Source organism: Melanotaenia boesemani, chromosome 15 (assembly GCF_017639745.1).
Source record: "Melanotaenia boesemani isolate fMelBoe1 chromosome 15, fMelBoe1.pri, whole genome shotgun sequence".
Lineage (NCBI taxonomy): Eukaryota > Metazoa > Chordata > Actinopteri > Atheriniformes > Melanotaeniidae > Melanotaenia > Melanotaenia boesemani.
The window spans coordinates 14,954,332-14,978,892 of record NC_055696.1 but is presented as its reverse complement, the minus strand read 5'-3'; the positions used below and the strand labels follow the sequence as shown (position 1 = coordinate 14,978,892).

Sequence of the window (24,561 nt, the reverse complement as noted above, 5' to 3'; positions counted from 1 at the left end):
CTTCTGCTCCATGACCAGACTGAAAGTGAAATTAACACAGTTGCCACTGGCTGATTTCGTCCTGGCTTACAGTCAGATATTAATGCCTATTAACTACTTAATTAGATTTTTTTTTTTATCGAGCCCCAGATTATCATGTTTTTTATTGAACACAACAGTGCATGGTGGAAAGGGTTTGTAAACCCCATAGGCTGATGTGCTATAGAGTAGGTTAGTGTGCTCATTCTGTAAAGATGGTGCAAGAGCACAGCTCAGAATGAGGTGAAGAAAAATCCCAGTGTCAGCTGAAGACTTACAAAATTTTCTGGCACATGCTGACATTTTTTGTTGACAAATCTACAATATGTAAAACATTAAACAATAATGGAGTTCATGGGAGGACACTACGGAGGAAGCCACTGATGTTCTGGATGTTCCACAGCACCAATGGCAAAATTTTCTGTGGACAGAAAAAAAAACAAACTTGAGTTTTTGGAAGGAAGGAACATTATGTTTGGAAAAAAACTTTTTCAAAGCCCACCAACATCAAAACCTCATCCCAACTGTTAAATATGGTGGATGGGCATCATGGTCTGGGGCTGCTTTGCTGCCTCAGGGCCTGGAAGACACTTTGCAGGAATATTAAAAGGTAATCAAAGCTATAATTTAAGATATTAGAAATTATGTAAAAAAAAAAAAAAAGCCCATACACAGTTTTGTCTTGACACTGAAAGCAGCTCAAAGCTCAGACTCCCAGACACCCAAGAATCCCTATATTGAAAATACTGATTTCTAACCAGAGGATGACAGGATAGTTTAAAAAAAAAAGTAAAAAAAAAATCAAATTGAAAAAATTGAAAATATTTTAAGAAACATGTATGATTAAATGCATTCAGTTGCATTTATAATCTGGATTATTTTTCCCTGAAAAGATTTTGACTAGAAATTGTGATTAGCTGGTAACTTTATCAGCCATGTTGGTTAATGATGAAAAAAAGTTCATTTGGAGCCATGCTTAGAATTACTGTAGTTAAATATGACTTCAAATGAACAACAGCAGATGATATATTAGCCAGGGTCTGGACTTTGGTCATTGCAGCACCTTGATGCTTTTCCTTTAGAGGCATTTTGTTGTAGACTTACTGCTGTGTTTGTTGCCCTGTTGCATGACTCAGTTTCCATCAGGTTATTGTCAGACAAATGGCCTCACATCTGACTCTGGAATACTTTGGTATACAGAGGAGTTCATAGTCTATTCAATGTGCAATGAATTATTACCAAAGATTTCCACTATAGTCTTCTCTTTCCAAAAAGTATTCCTCCAGAAATCTTATTTTGTTATCCTAAAACTTGAAAGAGAGCTGAAGTTTATATACACAGATGTACGCATTGTCATGTGTGCTTCTCATACACAGTACCCTTGTGATTCTTTTATGTGTTACTGACACCTGAGCCACTTGACCCCCCCCCCCCCCCCCCCCCCCCCCCCCCCCCCCCCCCTTCATTGCTCTTCATTGCTTTCCCCTTGGTTTGACTGACATGTTAACCTCAAAAGATGCTTGTATCACATAGAAGCTCTAGATTGGACACGCTTGCATGATCCCAGCTTGGGGTGGGTTTAAAAAAACACATGCAGTTTGTTTCTGGTTTATTTATAGTCCCCTGTACTTGCTCACACTCTGCAAACTATGTTTTGATTAGAAATCTCACACAGAGAGATCTAGGCCTTGAAAGTCAACCATTATCTTTTAATTTAATTTCTGTTACAGGAAGCTGGTGAGGACAATTCAGAAGATTTCTTCAAAGTTTGCCATTGCAAACAAAATGCTCATAAGGTATAAAAAAACATATAGTATACATCCCTTATATTTGTCCAGTTATGTAGTGTTTGTCTGTACAAAATCAAAAACAAAATAATTAAATATGCTTCTATTCTTATTTGAGATTTGTTCCAATTAGTAAATTTCATTTTTTTCAGTGTTACTATCCAATACTGGAACTTCATCACATTTATTTTACATTGTTCCAATATTGTTGGAATATTGCTGTCCTCACTCAGTTCCAATGTTTTTTTTTAACCTAAAATGCCTCTAATATGTGCTTCCAATACTTCTTTATAGACTGTTGGAAAGAAACATGTCAGACTTCTGCTTATGTGGATAGTTTTGGATTTATTTGGCCAAGTTTAGATATCTTTTTGACATTTCTGTCACACATTACTTTCTGGCACTCAAAAGTGTTGAAAAAGCACTTTCCCTGCATCTAACCAGAGTCTCTATATAGGCCTCAATAAAAAGCTTTTATTATATTTACCCTCTACAGGACACATGGTCTCTGTGGGAGCATCTAAAATCAAGCTTTAAAAGAAAAAATGAAACAGTATAATTAATTCTAAAAGAATATACTTCAAAGTTTATAGGCATTTTGAAGCATTTGCATAGACTGGGAGAGTAAAATAACTGTTAGATATGGATAAATGTCATAAGGTTTAAAATAACTCACCAAGCTGTATGCATGTAATTCTTTCGTCACATCTCCAAGTGACAGCTGTGACAAGCAAAAACACACATCATCTTGAGGTATGAAGAGGTAATCCATTCACTTGTCAGAACTAGTATCCTGCCATCATACTGAATGATGGAAACCAGCTTTCATTGTTTATCTCTTTTTCTCTGTCCCCCTCTAACTGTCTCACATCAGGACACACATGTCTTTTCATCAGTACAGCAGCTTAAACATGTAGGTGCTGAGAAAAAAAAATCTGTGAATATTTTACTAAAATCACTAGTCTGGTAGCCTCTAATGTCATTTGCACATAAATCTAATTCTTACATGTTCTTTTTCTTGTCCTTCAGAGCTCATTTTCTTGTTAAATATTGTACATTTTCAACAGAAGCATCAGATGGCTCATGAGATTTGAATATTATACAGTAGTTAGCCTTTGAAAGGAGAGCAAGAAGACAGTCAGCAGCATTTCTGATGAAGAGCAGCTCCAAGACAGTGAGAAAAAGCAAGCTAATGTGTTCCTTAGTTTCATATACAAATAAATGTGTGTGTGTGGTGCGTTTGTATGTTTGTGTGTGTGTGTGTGTGTGTGTGTGTATACAAGCACGGCTGTAACAGAAGATCGACCTCTGATATTTAGTTTATCAAAAATTCTTTGAATTGTGAAAGTGTGGTTGTGTTTCTTAATGAGCTCCACAGAGCAAGTTGGTGTTTTGATGTTTTATTCTGTTATTTTATTGGAATCTAGTGCATTTGGCAGCAGCATTCAGCACATCTCCTCTCGTGCTTTATCTGGGTATTTACGCAAACATGCATTAACACTTTATTTGTTCCTAATCATTGTCTACTTGTTTATTTGCTTATGTTTGGACAGGCGGATTGACTCATGTTCCAGTTTTATGATCACCTCAATGGAATTTCTAATCAACAAACAAGGACCACAGCAAAAAAAAAACATGCTTTAGCTTGATCTCACTGGCAGTTTTAGAAAATCCTCTGAGAAAAAGTGTGTCACTTTGTGTGAATATTTGATGAGAGAAATTCACACCAGAAAATACTGTAAACATCAGGGAGTGACAAAATGGGTTGATTGAACACTACATTGCCACTGAGGACGAGCAGAGGAGAAGAAAGCATATAAAGTACTTGAATTAGTTAATAATTGATGCGTACTTTTGGCTTAAATCAGTTATTGCTTCTTTATAATTTGAACTGCAGTTTGTGAAATTTGTTGTGGGAGCTCTTCTGCTTGCCAGGACATTTCACACAGTCCTCTACATCACTTCATTATTAATTCACACTCTCGAGTATGGAAATGAACATCCTGTTCTTCAAGTCAGACTTGGTGGTCTAGTCTGAGAAGACACACATGTTCACAAAGTTTTGGAGATATTGACCACTTTAATTTAGCAAAGCCGCTTAGTTTTCCGCATCACAAGCCACTGATTGCAGTCTGTGGAATGGAACATGTAAATACTACTAATACTACTACTACTGCTAATGCATGTAATACTACCGGTCACTTTATCAGGTATATCTTGCTAGCAACTTACCCCCCCCCCCCCCCCCTTTCCGACCGTACCTTTTACCTTCAGAACTGCCTTAATTCTTCTTGGCATAGCAACATTCCTCAGATAATCTGGTCCACATTGACATAATAATATCACATTCCATCAAATCACACACAAAAGGTGCTCTCTTGGATTAAGATCCAACAGAGCAGATTATTTGAGCTTTGTGACATGGTGCATTATCCTGCTGGAAGTAGCTATTAGAAAAAGGTACAATGTGGCCATAAAGGGATGAACATGGACAAGGAATACTCAGATAATTTAAAGGAGGCTTAACTGGTACTAAGGGGCCCAAAGTGTGCCAAGGAAATATCCTCCACACCATTACATTACCTCCAGCCTGAACTGTTGAGACAGGCATGATGGGTCCATGCTTTTATGTTGTTTACACCAAATTCTGACCATACTATCTGAATGTTGCAGCTGAAACTAAGACTCATCAGATTAGGCAACATTTTTCCTATCTTTTATTGCCCAGAGTCAATTATAGCCTGTTCTTAGCTGACAGGAGGGGTGCTCGGTGTGGTCTTCTGCCCATCTGCTTTCAGGTTTGATGTGTTGTGTGTTCAGAGATGGTATTCTACATATCTTGGTTGGAACCAGTTTTATTTGAGTTCCTGAAGCCTTTCTGTCATTTCCAACAAGTCCACCCATTCTCTTTTGTCCTCTGACATCAACAATGTAACCCTAGAGATGGTTGTGTATGAACATCCCAATGGAACTCTTTCATGAACTCTTTCGTGACACAGTGTAAAAATTATTATCTGAAGTTCAACTTCAGTGGAGTGGAGACATATCTGGACGTGGCAAGAGTAGCGGCAAAGCAAAGGCAAAGGCAAAAATCATTCTTCCCACAATGGATTGCAGTTTCCAGTCAGCTGTGTTCACAGGCTTCTCGGAAAAGTCAACTATGCTGAATGTGTCAGAGCAGGGCTCCTGTCTATCTGGTGCTCAATCTGAGTGCTGTGATTCAGGAATTAGTTGGTAGTTCTGCTTGCGACAATGACAATACCAGAATCATACCTCATCAACATCTGTTGGCCTTGCATAACAACAAGGAGCTTAACAAGCATTTGGTTGGAATAATAATCACTCAGAGTGGTGTCTTCTCCAATGTCGGTCTTCTCCTACTGCCCAGGAAATCCGAAGAGCCCATCAAGGCCATATAAATCTTCAGTTCAACAGGTGTCAGGTGTTTATTTGCACCTGACACCACAACAAATTCCTTGTACTGTAAAATGTACTTTACCATACCTGGCAATAAAGCGTGGTTAATTAGAACATAGTACTTGTTTAAAGTGGCCCTATTATGCTAATTTCAAGCCAAGTAATTTTAATTTGAGCCCACAAGGGCAGGAATTAATCAAGCATTTTTCACAAACCCCTTTATTTATTTTATATTGATCTTCTCATATCAGCTTCTGCCAGAAACAAGCTCTTCGGCCCTAAGTCCCGCCTCCCCTTATGCAGGCTCCCTCTGATTGGTCAACTATTTTCGTCATCGAAACACTGCCAGAACTCGTAAACATCTAAAGTAATATAAATACTCAGTAAACAATGTTAACACAAAACATAAAGCTGTACATGTTCAAGCCTGAATCAGACCCCGAAAATGAGAGTGAACAACTCACAGCAATGAATGCAGCAAGACGAGTCTTGTAAATACTCTGCTTACTAGATGTAGTCTGATATAATGTTGTTTGCCATCCTTTGTTCGCCTTATATATTTGTACATGCCCCTGTTAATAGGTGTACATGTGGCAAATGTTCCACAATGCCAACAGAGGTGGACAACGTTTGCTGCCAAGAAATAGATAAGCTAATGATGCTATTTGCTGGCCCTTTCATGCATTGCTACAATATAGTTAGCTGTGTTTCTTGCTACTCTTGCTGAGTTCATCTATAGGGTCAGAGAATGGTAAAACATTATCTACCATGATAATTTCTTGAAATGGCAATGCATCTATTGCGCATGCAAATTTGTTTACACAGTCATAACATTTGACTGAGGCAGTTATATTGCAGTAAGTATTCGACGGCAGATCTGGATGCAAGCAACACTGGGTTCCAGACGGTTTGTTTGTAATAGATGTTGTAACAACATCCATTTTTTCATGTGGCTAATCAGCTGGGTATTTTTAGCCTGGTTGCTACATTTGTAGCATTTCCATCTACAGCGTTGATCGCTAACCTTCTGGTCATCATTACATGTGTTATGTGCTGGTAGTGATCAGGTAAAGTAATTGTGGGTTAATTCCTTTAGTTTGACCGTTGCTCACACACTATCAAAACAAAAACAGACAACTTATTTGGTTTTACTTACAGCTTGTGGCTCATGATCGGAAACATGGTCCTTGATTGTAGGAACAGACCCTCCTTTCAGCTAAAGCCCGGTCGCAAATCACTTGTTGTACCGGCCGATATTCTTTCAGCAGTCTTTGGTGAAGTGCCAGTCACAAATACAAACGTTGGTGCAAGTCTGTGGCTGGCTCCCAAAAACAAACTCCTCCCACAAACAAACCCTACTTATATCTTTGATGTGTTATAAAGCATGAAAACTCAAAAAGATCAGTTAACAAAATGTAGTTCATGTCTACTGGAACATGGCAGGTGCTGGTTTCTGATGTTCCACATTCATGTTGACAGACACTGGCAAGAATATTTTCCAAGGTTCACATGCTTCAACTCCATGTGCTGTTTCAAATTGGCAATGGATGTGGCTGACATTCTGAGTCGTTTTACAGGCTGAAGGCACACTTGGCTTGAATATGTGAGATTCTTCAATAAAGCTTTATTCTGTCTCATTTAAAAAATAAAATAAAATAAATATCTGGCAACAGCCACTGTTTTAAAATGCCAGTTCATAAAACAATGAGTGATGTTCCAAAGGTTTTGTCTTTCTTTTACATAATGGTCTCGCATGTGGGCAGATGTATGACATTGTCATATTGTGTTGAAGGAAGTCCTTGTCAGCCTGAAGAACAGGAGTTATGGTGACATAAGCACTAAAAATTATATCAATATAATTTTTGCACATCTTTACTCTGTAGCCGGGTGGCAGGTGGATGATTATGTAAGTGTATTCAGGTGCAAGGCATTGGTACAATGTGGTCAGTTGGTAAGTGTCATTTGGGTGCAGGTGCATGTATAGATGGACAGATATATTTATACATGTATGTCATACAAATAACACTCCTACACATTGAGAATAAGCTCTCCTTTGCAGATCATTTTGCCAACATTTTAACAAGGAACGTTATTAAATATGAATGACAGCAGTGATAATGGATTTGTCTGGAGGGGAAGGTTTTTATTTTATTTTATTTTAGCTTATTTTTTGCAAAAGGAAATAGTAAAAACAGATAACTCATATATTCATGTATTTAATCAATTAAATGCATATGTGTGAAGCAGGCTGATTCCTTATTATTGATAAAATCATCATGCCAGAAGTTATTATTACTGTGAGTCAGAGACCTTTATAGTTGCTGTTTTGTAGTTATGATTTTAAACTACATCTCAAGTCTTGCATGTGAGGAAGGATGGAGGAAAAAATTTATGCCAACGATGGAGAAGATGAATTCCAAAGACCTCAGTTCATTCACGCTCTCTTTTTCTTCTCTGCACCATCGCAACTGCCTTCACAGTGCACGCCTACACATTTTTTCCGCACTGCAGCCTTTTGACATGTTGTAATCACACACATACAAACACACACACACAAACTCTTAGGGTGCCAACAGATGAAAGAACACCTACATCAATAGCAGAACTATGGAAGCATGTGTACCGTAGAGATAAAAATATTATGCAACACATGCCAGCTTGTAACATCGCTCCACGTCATGTCATTTATGACATGACGTGGAGTCAAAGTATCTAGTGCACACAGAGGTTTCAAGATATGAACTTCATCTGTAAGGAAAAACAAAGCAGGCATGAATAAACGTGAAGCTAATGTGACAAGGTTGACAGACTGAAAATGGCCTGCAGGACTTTTCACAACCCGAAAGATGATGATGGCCGACAGCATAGCAGGGACTCGTCTTTGATACATTAGTGCTCAAGAAAATATAAACAAATATCCTCCCAACATTATGACGTGACTAGAGTAATGGATAATTTGGTTTGAATATTAGGATTTTTCCCATGCAGGGAGAATGGCAAAATTTCTGAAAGCTTTTATTTATTTTATTCACTGCAGCACTTGACCTTTTCCAGCAAGCAGTGAACAAAAGAGAGGCCTAAACAACAAAAATAATAAATAATATCAGTTACATTTTGACACCAACAAGCTCCCCTTGTTTTTGGTGCTACATGACAGGGTTGCTGTCTTTTAAACTAAGAATTGTTTTAGATAAAGAAAGCACGTCGACCTGTCTTAAATTGTTTTTTAAAAGTAGTTAACCTATGAGTTCAAGTGTGAACAATCACTGGAATTCTTTTTAAGAAAGTTGTTTTTAAATTTTATATGTTAATTTTGTATAGTGTCACTCTGTCCCTTTAAAAAATACTGATGGCTCACAGGCTCATACGGCCCTGTGTACTCATGAAATCAGGCTAGCTTGTGTGTGTGTATGTGTTTTCTTACAAAAAAAAGAAAAAAAATAATTTATGAACTGATAAACTCAAGTTATTATATCAGCATTCATTTAACTTGCACATGTTCCTATTTTAATCTAAGCTAATTTGGATGATTTACTTATAATAAAATTATATTTCAAAATTTTCTGAACTATGTTCTTTTTGCACAGGGGTTGTCCACTGCACTTGTGTCATTGGCAAGGGAGTTCATTGTAATATTACTGCAACATCCATAGAAAATAAAAGTAAATGGGTAAATTTGTTTAGTAAAAGTCATTCTTCACTTAGCTCTGTCTTCCTTTACATTATTTCACTCAACAGTGTGGAGATACTGCATGTACAGAGTTAATCCTCATAATTACATAACCACTTACAAAAAGAACCAAAAGCTAAATTGTTCTTCAAGATGAGTGAAAAGAAAACCAAGAAAAGATTCTCAAGGCTTAATCTTCAGTACATTGTATCATCTCAAACAGTGTCACTTAAATGACAAATGCTTTAATCTGTTCTTTAAATCTTATCTTCTACAAGTCTAAAGGCCATTGTATCCTTTGCTATGAAGCAAGCATCATCCTGGACCATCCATGAGTACTTGTCTTTTATTCACTGCTTCAAGCAGTATTCAGTGACCTGAATCTCTGGTGACATATTACTGCTTTGATGCTGCCTATAAATAACCAGGTGAGAGAAAATATTGCCATTACAGCTTAGCATTACACACAGCTACAACTTTATTGTAATGTTCCCTGCTTGAGAGATAATAAACTAACTGCAACTTGCTTATTGTAATGGAAATCTGGAGGATGTTGTTTGCTAACTGATGATCGGGGGGGTATTCCAGAAAGGAGGCTGTGGTAAAGCCTGAGTTCGAGGTTGCTAAATCCTATGACGCCTTAACCTGCGTTGTTGGTTACAAAACATCTGTTATGAATTGAAGGTACATCATCAGAACCGGGCCCAGATGACTGCAAAGGAACTCTATAAAGTCCATCTCCAACGCCAGATCGCAAAGGCAGACCTGGATATGGAATACTTAAAAGTGAAGATAGAGGTAAAAAATACACTTTTTGATGCATCTTTTCTCCAACACATCTGGATCAAATAGTCTACTTTCCTCGTCGGCATGTCATTCAGCTCTGCAGAGGCCTGGTAACGAGCCATTCATTTGATTCAACTGTGTTGAAGAAGACCTAAAAGTTGCAGGATAGTAGCTCTCAAGGACTGGGCTTAGGTACCTCTGATCTATATCTATCACTTATAAAGCCTGCATTAACCTGCATTTGATGTGATAAAGGATATCATATAAACAAAATTTGATTAATGATACAATTCACTATTACTAAGATTATACATGAACCCAAGTGCTTCAAGTGCATCACACTGTCAGAACCTTTTGAAATCTAATTCCAGTGTCACATACACATACTGTAAGCAGGATAGAGTATGTAAACCACTAAAAAACACATTTTTTTTACCATTAAACAGCAAAAGTAAACAACTGCAGAAAGCAATCTACGAAAGGCAAAGCAGGGGGGCTGTTAGCTAATAGCATAAAGGATGGTGCAAATCGTTATCTTCCAATTTTTTTTTAGCATATTCAAACCATCATGAGAGAAAATACACATTTCAGAAAATATATGGAGCAAAATTAGCAATGCTAACATCCATCTATCTTATTAGCTTATTGTTATGCAAAGCAACTGAATATGTGACAGCTACTGTTCACACTGTTATCAAGAATTTTTTGAAATGTAAATTAGTCAAGTGGTAAATAGATTATTCATAAGACAACAGCTCTGTTTTGCATTACTTGTGAATTCAAGTTTTCAGTCTCTGCATCTATATACACAACACATTTGGTCTAGTTACATACCGCAGTGAATGTATGAATGAAAATACCTGTAGTACCTGTATGAAAATGAATGGGCAGGTGTGTCCAGAATTTTCACTTGTACTATAGATTCATAAACAAAGCCACTGAGAGCAAATGCCTTGCAGGTGAATGGGCCTCTGTAAGTGTAGGCCTCTGTGGGAAGTGACTCCCAGAATGCTCTCTGCAAGCTGAAATGACAAGAAGTCCCTTTGGCAAAACGAAGGAACAACCTAAACATTCACTTTGAAGTTGTCACAAGAAAGAAGCCATGGTGACACCTTCAAAGTAAGTGTTTGTCCCCTGGGGTTTTCTACTGGTTGTTAAAGAGTTGTACTTTGACATCACACAATACCAGTCTGCATGCAGAAATCCCAAAAGGTGACCATGGAGCGGCAGCAAAAGGAAGCTTTTGAGGCATTTATTTCCACTGATCTGTACTTTCACAACCAACTCTCATTTCAAAATATACATGTTTTTGCAGAGGAAGGTAAAACTCAACTCAACTTATGAAAACAAAGACAATTCCTCTTTGAATAAAAGGAAAACTAATACAGCTGTGCCAAGAGGCCTCGGATTGCCTTTCTACTCGCCATTGTTTCTCTTTGTTTTATCTTTTTTTATGTTTGTCATTTTTTCTCAAAAAATCTATTGCAGTCCAGTTTGATTGTAAGCTGTTGTGGTAATGATAAATAGTCTTGTTGATTTTCTGATTAATATTCAGCTGACAATGTTATTTCTACATGAAAGCTCTAATTGCCTTCATTCACTTGTTTGTTCAGCTCTTATAGTCACATCAGAACTAATCTGAAGTTGACTTGAACCTATTAAAACGATTCAGAAATTGCATTTTAGATAAAGTATTTCCCAGATTCCCTGTTACTTAAACCTATGTATATTCTGAGGGGAAAAAATCAGTGCAACTCAATGCAGGTGAGGCAAATCAGCTAAACTCAAAAGACTACAAAGAAAGCAGGTTCCTCATAAAATTTACTATAAATAAGATGAAGAATGTAAACCAATGACAGTGGGTAAAGCAGAATACCAAACGTAAAAGCCTAATGGAGAACCCTAAAACAAAAAGATATTAAAAGCAAAGTAAAACAAAATATATGGTAACCCTGATCCCTAAAAATCCACAGATCATGACATTGTGCCACTTAAAACTGTAATAAATCTTAACTATTTCAAACTTTGTGGTAATTTATTTTATGCTAGAGAGCATCCCAACCAACTGGTAATTAAAGTGTTTGGAGTTTCACAGATTACATTGCAAAGTATTGTCAAAAAGTGGACTACACTTAAAACTATAAAAGAAAAAGATCACAAAGTACTTAAAGAAACCCAAACGTGGCTCCAGCAAGAATGTTTGAAAGATCAAGAAGAACCAACAAAAGGCCATTCTGATGAATCTGAACAATTCTGGTTCCAGCCAGGACTTAAATTCTCTGCCTTTCAACAGCTTGTGAAACCTTATGGCCTGACTTGGAAATTTTTTTAAGTGGGGCAGTGTCAATGTCTTTACATGCCTTATATGGTGTGTTGGATGGAGTTCCGAACACCTCGGCCAACTGTTCCTCAGAACTATCCATCCAACCTTGCTGAACCTCTCATTTCAACAGAATAGTGGAGTTGACAACTTTCAGCTTCCAGCTTTTCCCTGCTGACTACACCCACTTCACATTTTTGACCAATCACATAGTAATAATAATAATAATACATTTAATTCCAAAGACCAAGGACACACTGTTTAAATTAATCTTATTAGTTTTTGACACACAATTTTTAAGCTTTTGTATACAAGTAAAAGGTGGGGATAGTATACTTGGTGTCCAAACAACTCCGTTTTTACATCATAAAACAATACAATAGTGGTCAGACACTGAATGAGACAAAAAGTTCTGCCTAGATGACATGTTAACAACAACAACTTCCCAACCAGGGCTGCAAGAGATAAAAATATCCTTCTTTTCTAACAGCTATGGCAGAGAGAACAAACTTCTCTGTTCTTGCAGGCCTTCAACAAAAGCTCACCTGGACATAGAAGTAAGTTTTTAGTCATCAATTGTATTGTTGGATGATGTGAAAACTGAGTTGTTTGGACACTGGAAGATGCTTAATTTGTTAAAAGACAGGGGGAGCATGCAACACCAAGCAAATCATCCCCACTTTTTACTTGTGCACAAAAGCTGAAAATTGCATGTCAAAAACTAATAAGATTAATTTTAAATAGTGTGTGTTTTCTCATCTTCCTTCAGTGATCTCTTTAAATCTCAGACCATCTTAAAATGTAAGCACATGGATAAGCCTCATATTCTGCACTTTATACACCCAAGTCTAATCTTCAAAGGTCATTCCTTACATTTACATAGCCCACTAGCAGTACCAGTCTGTTCATCAAGCAGCAATATGAAATACTGCCACGTCAGAATTTCTGTGTTTACAGCAATAAGAGTGATTTATTCACAACAACCAGAACTATCTTCCACCCTGGGGTATTAGTTTAAAATGAAAACTTCATAGGACTTGGTTTATTTGTTTAAGTTTTAACTTGCCCTGCTTTACTGTATAATTAGGACTCATAATGGGGACATGAAGTAACAAAATCATGTTTAGTGATGTAATGTTACTGAAAACTACTGATAGCCTTTTTTTCATTCTTTTTTATTATATGTAGGATTTTTACTAATAATCAGCCTAGTTAATGTGGTTAAGTGAAAAGGATTCTGTATATCTGCATTTGATGTTTTGCAAAGGGAACATTGATTATCCAGATTTTTTCCACATCCTGCAATATCATGGCGTTTTAACAGCTGCAGCACTGCACAACCCACTCCATGGAGAGAAACTACAGAATAGCCTTCAGTCTGCACTCAGTGGGGAGACAAAAATGGTGAGATGGTGCTGATGGAATATTAAGCAGAATCCGATGTTAAATTTGATTTGGCCTCTGTCTTGTACAACTACACGCTCCTTAAGCAGAAGTCATTATCACTGGTATAGGCCGAAATTAAACTTCCAGAGTCAATTTTTAGGATAATTTGGATCAATAAGTCAGATGTGCAACAAAACATAAATGAATGTCTTAGAAGATATACATTTGATTAAATTATTTTGCACAGTGCTGATTTCCTCAGTTTCTTAAATGTTAGTGTGGGTTTCCAAATAAGTCTACAAACAAAAAATTAATAATTCTTATAGATCCCAACTTTTGTGTGAGAAATCTACGTTATACACATGAACAGTAGTTAAAACATCTTGGGAGATCTTAAGAGGTCATTGTGAAAGACAAATGGTGCCAAATCCCACTGAAAAGCTGTTAGTTTGATAAAGTGATAAAGTTTTTATCACTTATTTAAAAAGTGTAGAAATTATTTTGGCATGTTTTTTGTAAAAATGTAAGAGATAAATATTGTAAATTTCATTTTTGCTGAACATGTAATAGATTTTTTATTCTCATTTGTTTCGTTTGAAACTTTGTTTCAAATTTCTTTACTTTTTGGTGATGCATATATAAATTGTATTGTATTGTGTAAGCAAACTACTTCCATTACTAAATGTATTGTCAACTGGTTGAATGCCTGCAAAAGAAATGTAATTTTTTCTTAAATTTGCTAGCATCATTCTGTATATTTCATGACAAAATGGTAAACTTTTATTTTGTTTATTTCACTTAATTCTGGAGGAAGATCTGACAACAACCACTATTTAATGACCTCAAAGGATGCACAGTTTATGCTAGCAATTTAGCAAAGAATTCCTCTGCAGAGAACAAAGAGCCGCTGTGGTATGAACTGGCAAATCTCTTGTATTATTATCCCTGTGTATAACCAAGGTTTCTCAAGTCAAATCATTCCTACAATGAAATCCTCCTCCAGTTTATCAAACAAACAAAATCCATACAACTGCCAGATCTTTGAGGAGCGGAGCAGCGCTAGCAAATTCAATGTGTCCATCATCCCATACAAACACACAAAAAAACAAGACTGCTCTGCTTTGTAGCAAAGTGCAGAAACTACGAAGGATTAAAAGTTCAAGCTAAAGAAACAGCTGAACCACAAACAAAATCATCCATGCGGAAGACAGACCAAAAACCAGGGGTATGCAGAAGAAGGGCAAGGATGAGACAAAAGGGTATCATCGAGGCAGTGATGTGATGAGAGTGCAAGGAAGTGTGTGGGTTTGTGTGTTATGTAAACCCCAGGTGGCGCTTGTTGTCCTGGATAGAAGTATCACTGGGAGAAACGACTCCTGCAGCGTTGCAGGTCGCCTTACTATCTTTTTCTTTATCTCCTTAGTTCTCACTCATTCTCCCTAAAACCCACCTTCAGATTTCAGCAACTGATAGAAAAGAAGAGGTGCAAATAAAAGAGGAAGAAGACATAATTCCTTTCACAGGGGGAAAGGGATGAAAGGAAAATCTTTCAGTGATGAAGAGGAGAAGGAATGGAGAAATAAAATGCATTAAAATGGATGCAGATAGTTGGTTAAAGCTCAAAAAGCTCCACCTTCTGCTTCTTGTGTATGTAGTGATTTATGTCCACTAGTAGCAGTTTGTAATGATGAGCACGATCATGGTAAGAGAATTTCTCGATACATCTCCATGTATCACCCACACACACCCACACAGCACAACTCCCGGAGGAGCTGTTATCAATAACAGCTTTTACTCCACACCTGAAGCCCCTGTGGGGATAGTCGTCTTCATGCTGAGGCAGCAAGAAAGAACATCCACAGAGATATTTTATGGTTCCTGTCTGACTGCTGACTTCGAAAGAGCTTTACACTTCCAGATCTTGACCTCTACAACTGCTGTGGAAATCCCAGCTCTGACCCCACATCAGCACTTAAAACTGATGTCACCCTTCTGAGCAGTTATAGGAATCAAAGAGAGAGCATCACCCAGATCTGGGACAACACTGCCCCCTAATGGTTAAGAAATGGTAGGATATTTGGTAGCGATGACGTAAGGCCAGGCTCTGGTAGGCAGTACATGTGTGTATGATCTGTGATATGGTCAATACACAGGATCAAGATAAAAGCTCTCTATGTATTGATGATATAATTAGATGTGTTTATGATTTCTTTTAAAATAAAAAGAGCACAGGTCCTAGTTTCATTAGACTCAACAAGCTGAAACTAATTTAGTCCAATCCAGCTGTCCTGCACTAAATTCCTTTTTCATGAAGGTTATATTTCTCAATTCTTTTGCAAATTAATGATCAACAGAGTTTGTGGTGATGGTGAACTTAAAGTACAAACTACAAAACACAAGAATCTCTGTTATAAAACATGACCTAGTTTATTTAAATGGGCCAGACAGGATAATTAAAACACCCTCTAGCAAAAGGTTTGTTCATCTATTTGAGAAAAAAAAGATGTTGCTTATGGATGCATCACCCCCACAGCCTGTTGTCAAGTTCTGCACAAGCCTTTTAATGACCCATTAATTTGAGTCAGTTGGGCTTAAGCAGGAAATATCTAAAACCTGCAGAACATTAGCCCTCAAAACCAGAATTATACACATGTTTTAATTCAATGAAATGACTGCTAAAGAGCAGTGGTTAAATGTCCTTCTTAATCATCATTGCTTTGGGGTGGGAAGTGTAAAATCCAGGGGCAGGGAATGAGTCCATCATGTGTAATGCAGTTTCCCAAATATTTTAAAGCTGCCTAAATAAAAAAAAGAATATTTAGGACAGTGTTGCCGTGGTAGCACCATCACCTCACAGCAAGCAGATTCCTAGTTCGAACCTCAGCTGGGGCCTGTATTTCAACTCGGTGGAGTCCAGACCTGTGAGTTTTTGTGTGTGTGTGTGTGGCAATATGTCCAAGGAGTGCCCTGTCTTTTGCTCGGATTTGGGGTAAAATCCAGCCATTAGAACCTCGGTGGCTCTGCCACTGTACAGGAATGGTCTGTAAAGAATGTACAGATAATGTAAATGCTGCATTTAATGTCAAACCATTTTCTTTTTCCTCGAATTTGAAGTAGCACAGTGTAACTTTCTGATCTTAGAAATATGTGTTTCTAACATATTTTGATGGCACAGTGACATTTATTATGTGCATTCCTCATAAATCTACATAACAGGAGAGCACAACAAGATATCCGAAATGGGATGCAAGATGGACGCAGAATGAACCACCTTTAACTGTTACATACTGTTCAAACTTTTTACCTTAAATTTTGACACGGACCAAAAATTCCCTCAAGTATCAAACTTTAAACTGCAGATCTATTTAGAATGTCTAAATAACCTTTGTCACATTAATAATGTATCCTTAATAAATGTTTTAGAGAGTAGGGAATGTTTATTTCTTAAGTTTTATAACACCCATTATTGGAAAGAAGCATCTACTACTACATAATATCGTGTCCTGTTTTACATAAACCATAATAACATAAATCCATAATAACTTAGATATATTTTAATTAATTTAAAATGGTATGAACTTTCTGAAACATGATTTACTGTTGCTACCATTGAACACTGTCTTAATAGTTATATCATAAGAAATCCTAAGTGTCTTTTTTTAAGATTTTCTTGGCTCTAGTGGTCGTTATTATACAGTTAGTGGACAGAAAAGGAGGTCAGAGAGAGGGGGTTAGACATGCAGCAAAAGGCCACCTTGTGGAAGAGCTGTAGCCTCTATACATGAACGTACATGAACCACCCCCCTGTTATCAATATTAATTCAACATTTATCACTTAGAAGACAAAACAAATAATAAAATGCTTATTATGAGCTAGTCTCTGCAGGTTTGCATGTTTTGAACAACAGAAGTTACTTCTCCTTCTCTCCAGTCCCCTTGTGTTGACTTCTTTTCTTCATATAGCATTTTTTAAATTTTATTTTAAATAAACAGATTTGCTGTCTGCTCCTCATCATCAGTCATCTTCATCAGAGGGGCTGTAATCAGAGTTTTCCTCCATGTTGTCTTCCTACTCTGACTTGTCGTGGAAATTTCATGGGACAAGGATCATACACTGGATGAGAATAAAGCAAGGATGTTTAATTAAGAGCTGCAGCAATGGGAATCACACAGTCAAACATCTTTGGCTGAGCGAGTCCGAAGTCAGACTCTAAGACACAGATAGTTAGACCCCTGGTTGCATTCAGGCAGACAGGGTTGTGGTTAAGCTAAACAAGACACTCTGGTTTCGATATCAACAACTTTTCTGACTAACAGAAGTTAACCTTTATCACTTCTGCTCAAGTAAAAGTGAGTGAGGATGCTATTTGCAGAAGTGAAGAGGTCTCAGTCCGGTTCAAACTGAGTTCAATAGTTTTAATAGGTCTATTAAAAGATGTTGCATACTTCTGCAATTTTAAGCTTGCAGTGACAATGAAACCAGACAAGATTGGTTTGTCTAATGTCAAAAGAGGTCAAATTTGACCCAAACAGTAAATAAAGGATAAGGGGCATCTCACTGAGAAAATCTGCGTAAGTTCATTTGTGCTTCTTTAACAAACGATTTAATTTTCCAAATCGAACCAAGTAACTTTGAAACATGTACATGATAATAAACAGATAAATAAATAAATGAAAAAGAAGCTACTAAAGGAACATTGACTCAAACATGGTTTCCTAAAAACATAACTTGGTAACATTTCCACCTGGAACCTCATCCTTTGAAAAGGCAACATTCATGTTGAACAATATGTTTAAACTTAAGTTAAGCTTAAGTTTAAGCTAGCCCGCCAGATGAAATCTTTTCAGGTAGAGCCTTGCTAATTCTAAGCAAGACAGTCTCAAAATTAAATTTTGTACATGTTACAATACTATGAGTCAGAGTGCTAAACTGGCCTGCCTGCTGTCCAGTTTAGCACTCTGCCAACCAAAAACATTTGGCATTGTGAAACAGAGCCTAATACAAATATTCTACAGATTTCTTTTTTATTGTTTGGTTGATTGTTTTTAGTTTTGTTTTGGGGTTTTTCCAATAAGGTCTATTATATTTTATATTTAACCTGCAAAAATGTAGACTATATTGAGATATTTTTTATTGGTGTTGCTTTTTTACTTAACAGCTAAGGCAGCTGTATGGAAATAGTATGCACAGTTCATACATTTAATTGACACAAAAACCAGAATATGAAAGTTGTTTTCATAATCAGCCATAGAATACTTCTGCATGAGAGGCATTATTGCTCTCCTCTTATTGCATTAGCTGTTAGATGACATCCACCTCTGCACCCCCTTTAGACATCCTCTCTGCATCCCATTCCACAAGCAGCACTCATTCTGAGTGCAGTCAAATAGTCAAAAATATAACCGCCTTCTTTCCTAGGTACTGCTCCTTGACCTTTGCTGGAAAACATCATGAGTTTAGGGAGAGATGGAGGAGAAATGTGTCAGAAGAAAACCTTCTAAGCTGTGATACGGACCTGCATTAGTGAAACTGCATCTGGTCAAAACTTATTCCACAAAAAACACTTTCTCATGAATCCATATTTTATTCCCAATAAAACAAAAGCACCATATCCGTTGTTGCCTCTGAAACATGGGCTCAGGAACACTTTGCCAGACAGTTAAAACTGTTTAGTTCAAAAGCTTGTATTTCTGATGGTATGGGCTGCATTAGTGCCTATGGCATGGGCAGCTCCACATCAGCAAAGGCTCCATCAATGCTATAAAGTACATGGAGGTTTTAGAGCAACATCTGCACCCATTCAGACGTCTCTTTCAGGGAAGGCATTACTTATTTCAGCAAAACATTGCTAAACTACACAGTGCATCCATCACAACAGCATGGCATCTCAGGAGAAGAATCCACGTGCTGAGTACTGTAAAATGAAAAATCGAGCACCAACAGTCCAGGACTGTTGAGCAGCTGGAATCCTTCATCAGACAAGAATAGGACAAAGTTCCCAGATGTGTATGAAATAGTAAAATGGCTCATTTTCAACTTCTGGTATGTTGTTTGGGTTCTATTGGGAATAAAATGTGAGTTTTGCATGTACATTTTATTTATGTTTCACACTGTCAAACTGTTTAGGAATCGGGGTTGTAAGTTTTTGACCAATTCCACATTTAGTCTTTGTCCCTTCTCCCTATTCTTTTATCCTCTGGTCCTGCCTGGTGGGATTTTGCCCCCTGATCTCCATTTCCAATTTGGATCTCCTTGCTCTGTAACACTGGAGGCTGCAGCAGTCTGTTTCCCCAGCTCAGCTCTGTTCCTCACACTGGCTTCTCTCAACAAAATCCTTGCTCCAACTCATTATAACTCTCCAGCCAGCATGTCACCACCTTCCCCTTTTATAATAAAATACCATTTACCTCCATTCAGCCACTATTTGTGTCTGCTTCTGGGCTCACTGGGTTTGTGATTTTAATCCTCTAATATTCTAAAGTCATTTTAGGTCTCTAATATACTAAAATCAAAGATTAAATCAGTCTGATGAGTCAAATATTCACTTATAAATTGCAGTAATTTTTAAACATTTATTTGTATCAGATTAGCTCACTGAACTGGGGGGTGTACTGTGTAATAAGAATTTATTATTCACATCCTTCTCAGTTTCAGACTACAAACCAATTTTCTTCCTTATTTCATTTGATGCAGCTGCCAGGTAAGAGACCATATCTGTAAGAGTTAACAAATTATATATTTGCCCTTTGAGGATCCATCTGCTTTGATGAATGAATAACATTTTCATATCCACTCAGTTTGGTTGGCATTTCAGGGTCAGGGAAGCAAAACAATCTGGAGTGGATTAATAATGTGATTGAATGCCTCGGGGCAATTTCAAAGAATGCATGGTCAAAAAAAAAAAAGACAGAAAAGGAATATAGGCTTCATTATTCCCAAACTGTAGCTGTAATCAACACAGCACTGTGACCTGTATGCTAGTTAATCAGGCAAGTACACACTGTTGTTTCATCGCTTTCCACAGCAGTTTCCTTAAGAAATCACATGACTTGTTGACATTAAACATTTCTGTTTCTTTGCATTTATTCATACTATTAACTATGATATTCAAATTAGATCTATCAGTTTAATTTCTAGATATTGTCTCTAATGATGCTTTATGTGGTCATTGCACCATTTGTGCCCCAAAATAGCATCATGTTTCATCTTTTCCATTTTACTTCTTGCCTGATTGGTATCACATGAATTTATCTGGTGACCTTAGACAAATTTTAAAGCTTCAAATATTCTACAAGATATCACTTCATTTATTCTATTTTCTGTTAAGTTAAGTAGTACCAGATATTTTCTGTTGTTTGCAGATATTCCTACCTTTCATTGTAAAATGTGCAGGCGTGTGATAAGGAGAGTACAACATCTTTGAACTGAAAGTTGTTTTTTAATTCATTGAATCTGATTCTGAAATGAACAACAACTCCATTTAATGCACTTTCTTTATTCATAAAACTAATCTCAAATACATAATAAAACTGAACAATGTTTATTTATATGTAGAAGCTCTTTAAAAGAAGAAGTTTAGTTAGTTTGCTGTGGATAACTGAGGTGTGTGTTAACACAACACCAAGAAGAAAAGGCAAAGATCAAAAGCAACTGTTGAGGCACATCAGTCTTAAAAGGGTTATAAATATATATTTGGGATACCTCATTCTATAGTGAGAGAGTTTTTCTTCCCAGGAGTGGACGTCCCCGCAACCTCATCCCAAGTTAGGCCATGCAATACTTAGAAAAACTTAAGAACCAAGACCTACTCTCAGACCTTACAAGCTACCGTTACCATGTTAAATGCTAATAGAAGCTTGTAAAGGAAAAGAGAGACTGCTAAAGAAAACAGTTTCTTAAGGGTCCATACTATACTAAATTAGAGAGGAGAGAGAGAGGCGTGCACAGGCAACACTCATTAGAGCCACATTTGGAACGGCTGATATAAAAGACCATAGAATAACACACTTTGTAAACAATGTTGTAGGACCTCTGAACCCCATATGAAATTGTTGAAAAAATGTATAATATGGGACCTTTAAAGGTATTGCTTCTAAAGTTGGTTCTACCAGCTTTGTAGGTAATGGGATGAATTAAATTTTTTTATGCACTGCTTTTGCATTTTAATGTCTCAGCAATAACAAAAGTCTTATGAGGGCTCCTTTCTAATATGATGTGTTGTCATGAGTGTTGCCTATTAAATTTAAAAATATCCAAACAAGTTTGAAGTCTTACACCAGTCAAGACCTGTATTTTTTCCCCTCATTGCAGCTATGAATTAAAGTTCTTCTTTTTTTTTTATCTTTTAAAATGATTTTCAAGGTATCCTCAGTGGAGATTTACTGTTACAACATAACAGCAATGGCAATGGTTACAGGCATCATGTTCTTCAAGAGTTTTCCAGTGCAGTAGTCACATGATATGTCTGAGTCTTCATCCTCCGCTTCATCTCTCTTATCATCTGACATACAGCCAGAGGGTAACAGCAAAACACTGTGGTCCAGTCCTCACACACACTTCCCTGTGAATAAACATGCAGGACAGCAAGGTGCACACATGCATGCAAACACACAAAGAAGAAGCACATATATATATATATACATACAATGCAGCAGGAGCACATTCAGAATGCATGACAATACATAACAGTGTAAATAAAGAAATCATCATGCACATCTTAAAGTGAATCCTTCATCATTTCGATAACATAGCAGATATTGTTATGATGTTTCCTGTCTGAAAACCAGCTGAAATGATCAGTCTGAACCCAGAATACCTGATTTTTGGTTTAAGAAGATTATATTTTGGAGAAGAAAAAGTGGGTGTGTTTCAGGACAAGTAATGCAAATCTTTATTCCTTCATAGAAATCATGCATTTGCATGCAAATAAACACACTTACCCTTATCTTGTAACGCTCCCTGATCCCAACCCGGATGGCAAAAGTGGACCCTGGTAGGAGAGGCATGCACAGACACTCTCCAAACTGGTGAGCTAAACTCAGGTCTAAACAGCACGGCACCAGAGCCCCAAGAATACCTGCAAACACAGGTGCAGGGGAGTACAGTGTAAGTGTATGTGTGTGTGAGCTTTGCTTGTGATGTACATCAATCCAATTAAAATGTTTATCAGCTCCTAAAAGAAACCAGAATGAATTAATGACTTATTTGCTCCTTCACTGAAATTATCATTCAGAAACACTTCATTAATAATATCTCTTCAAGTACTTTAAGTATTTGGTTTTTAATTAAGGTTTTCGTTTATTTTAATTCTTACTTTTCTTTAAGAAAATTGTAAAAATCTCAGACTGAGCTGTTAATCAACCAGGTAAATTAATCAAAGAGAAACAGTCTTCGAGTTCCAGTTTATGTGGAATAAAGTACAGAATAAGATTTTTCTGAAACCCAAAAGTTCAAAACAGTCCCTGGGAAAAAGAATTAAAATTCAGACCATTAGAATTTTAGGGAAATTGAAGTGAGACCTTCGAACTGCAGATATAATTTAGAGTAACGGGTCATTCCATGTCATTTCAACAAATGGCCCAAGCACTTCCATGTCAAAAGCTTCTGAAACTTTCACTAGTTGTTCCTTTTTTTACCCAATAGGCACACTGTAAAATTTTAGTTTTCTTAGATGGATACTTTGCAAATTCAGGCAATTGTCTCGAATTTGGCAAGATTTTCTTGTGTCCTTGTTTTTCTTTCAATTTTTTGGTGTGATTATCTTCAAAATTGAAATGAAAACAAAACCAAAAAAAATAAATAAATCATAAAACATCACAGAGAATTTTTTCATACATTCCAACATGCAGTTATTGAGAACATGTAACCCGAGTAATTTTTTTTCCATTTTTTGAGGGGCTGGCATGCCTGCCCGTTATGATGTATAACAGATCTTTTTATCTACTCTGAGAGACTTGGTGGAGGAGTATTACTGCACTAAAATTCAGTTTCCTATGTGGTGTAGTTACTTAAGTTACTTAAATTAACACCAAAATGGAGGAAAATACCCAAAAATTTACAGTGGGTACTGCATAAATACGGAACAAATGGGGAAAATATCAAAACTTTTTGAGACCCAAAAGATGTTAGACAGATTGGTCGTGTGGGAACTTTACTAATCAGCTGTGTTAGAAGCACTAGCTGTAAAAAAAAAGCTGGTATTTTGTGTTTTGAACTAGAAATCTCTCTTGGGCTGCAGACTCAGAAACTCATAAATATTAATGGGAGTTCTGGGTGGCAATCTAACAACATCAGCAAGTAGGACATAATATGAGAAAACAGTGCTTTTAAATTTACAAACTCCATATATGTGCAGCTTTTACTCATATTATCATCATTAAAGTGTGATCATGTTCTTGTGTGGCTGTGTGTTCATGTTACATGTTGTCTTGTCTCCACAGACATCAAACAAGCCAGTGCTCCAGTCTCCTCCCGTCTGCGTGATGGTGGTGATGGTTGTCGTGGTGACGCCGAGGCCAGGCTGTGTGAGCACTGGGTCCGTCATCGCAGGGACTTTTTTTGAGCTCCGGTTATCTTCACATTCTGCAGTGAAGCCCCCCGCTTCTTCGTCTTGACACACTGAAGCTGTTGTGGCTGACTGTTCTGGTCTGAAATGACAGCTGAAACACATCAGTTGTCAAGCAGATAATAAATAAATTAACCAGAAACTTCTACTGCTACTAAAATGGGGGGAAAAAAAAACCTAAAATGATCTTTTATCTGTTCAACTTGCATGTAAACAGCAAGTTAAATAACTAAATGCATTCCTCCTTTTAATTTTCTCACAGAAAACAGAGGACAGAAACAAAAGGTTTTTTTTCAAGTGATGCAAAGTGACTTGCTTCAGCTTTTTTCCCTATGATTATTTATCATAGATAATATAAGATTAAACACAACTGCATGAAAGAACAGAGCTGAATAAAAGACCTGTTGGCTGCATTTCTATTGTGTTCTGTGCTGACAACAGTGTGTATTAGTATATTTGTAGACAAAAAGAAAACAACTTACTGGTGTGTAACTGCTGTCTCCATGACTTGGAGCTACTGGCATCCAGAGAAGGGTGAGACAAGGAGGCGAGAGTAGAGTGAGCAGGGAGTCAGCAGGAATGAGGAGGAGGCGGAGTGACACTTTCCCAGTG

General features: G+C 37.1%; 2 protein-coding genes across 7 annotated transcripts; one reads left to right on the top strand and one right to left on the bottom strand.

The window, feature by feature from the left end:
• plac8l1 (PLAC8 like 1) lies at window positions 1–24,561 on the bottom strand. Of its 6 annotated transcripts, none has more exons than XM_042008967.1 (6): window positions 24,432–24,533; window positions 23,805–24,043; window positions 22,325–22,461; window positions 2,482–2,526; window positions 521–608; window positions 1–439 (listed from the first exon to the last, which is right to left on the bottom strand). In XM_042008967.1, exons 1-5 carry the CDS (start codon window positions 24,452–24,454, stop codon window positions 546–548), a joined length of 507 nt encoding a protein of 168 aa, XP_041864901.1. In that variant the 5' UTR covers window positions 24,455–24,533; the 3' UTR covers window positions 1–439; window positions 521–545. The 6 variants fall into 6 exon arrangements, with proteins under 6 accessions (XP_041864901.1, XP_041864900.1, XP_041864899.1 ...); XM_042008966.1 differs by having other exon boundaries at window positions 525–608; XM_042008965.1 differs by lacking the exon at window positions 521–608.
• Window positions 3,794–5,224, top strand: LOC121654095 (histone H2A-like). The gene is given in 4 exon segments (XM_042007982.1): window positions 3,794–3,829; window positions 4,837–4,894; window positions 4,897–4,986; window positions 4,989–5,224. Coding segments are annotated over 4 exon segments (420 nt in total).

Bases quoted from the DNA above. Each gene is read 5' to 3' on its own strand.
- plac8l1 (XM_042008963.1), bottom strand. From the start codon at position 24,454: ATGGAGACAGCAGTTACACACCA. The intron at 24,044-24,431 runs GTAAGTTGTTTT...GATGTGTTTCAG, and splicing joins GAGACAGCAGTTACACACCA to CTGTCATTTCAGACCAGAAC. The intron at 22,462-23,804 runs GTAACATGAACA...CTGTGTTTGCAG, and splicing joins CTGTGGAGACAAGACAACAT to GTATTCTTGGGGCTCTGGTG.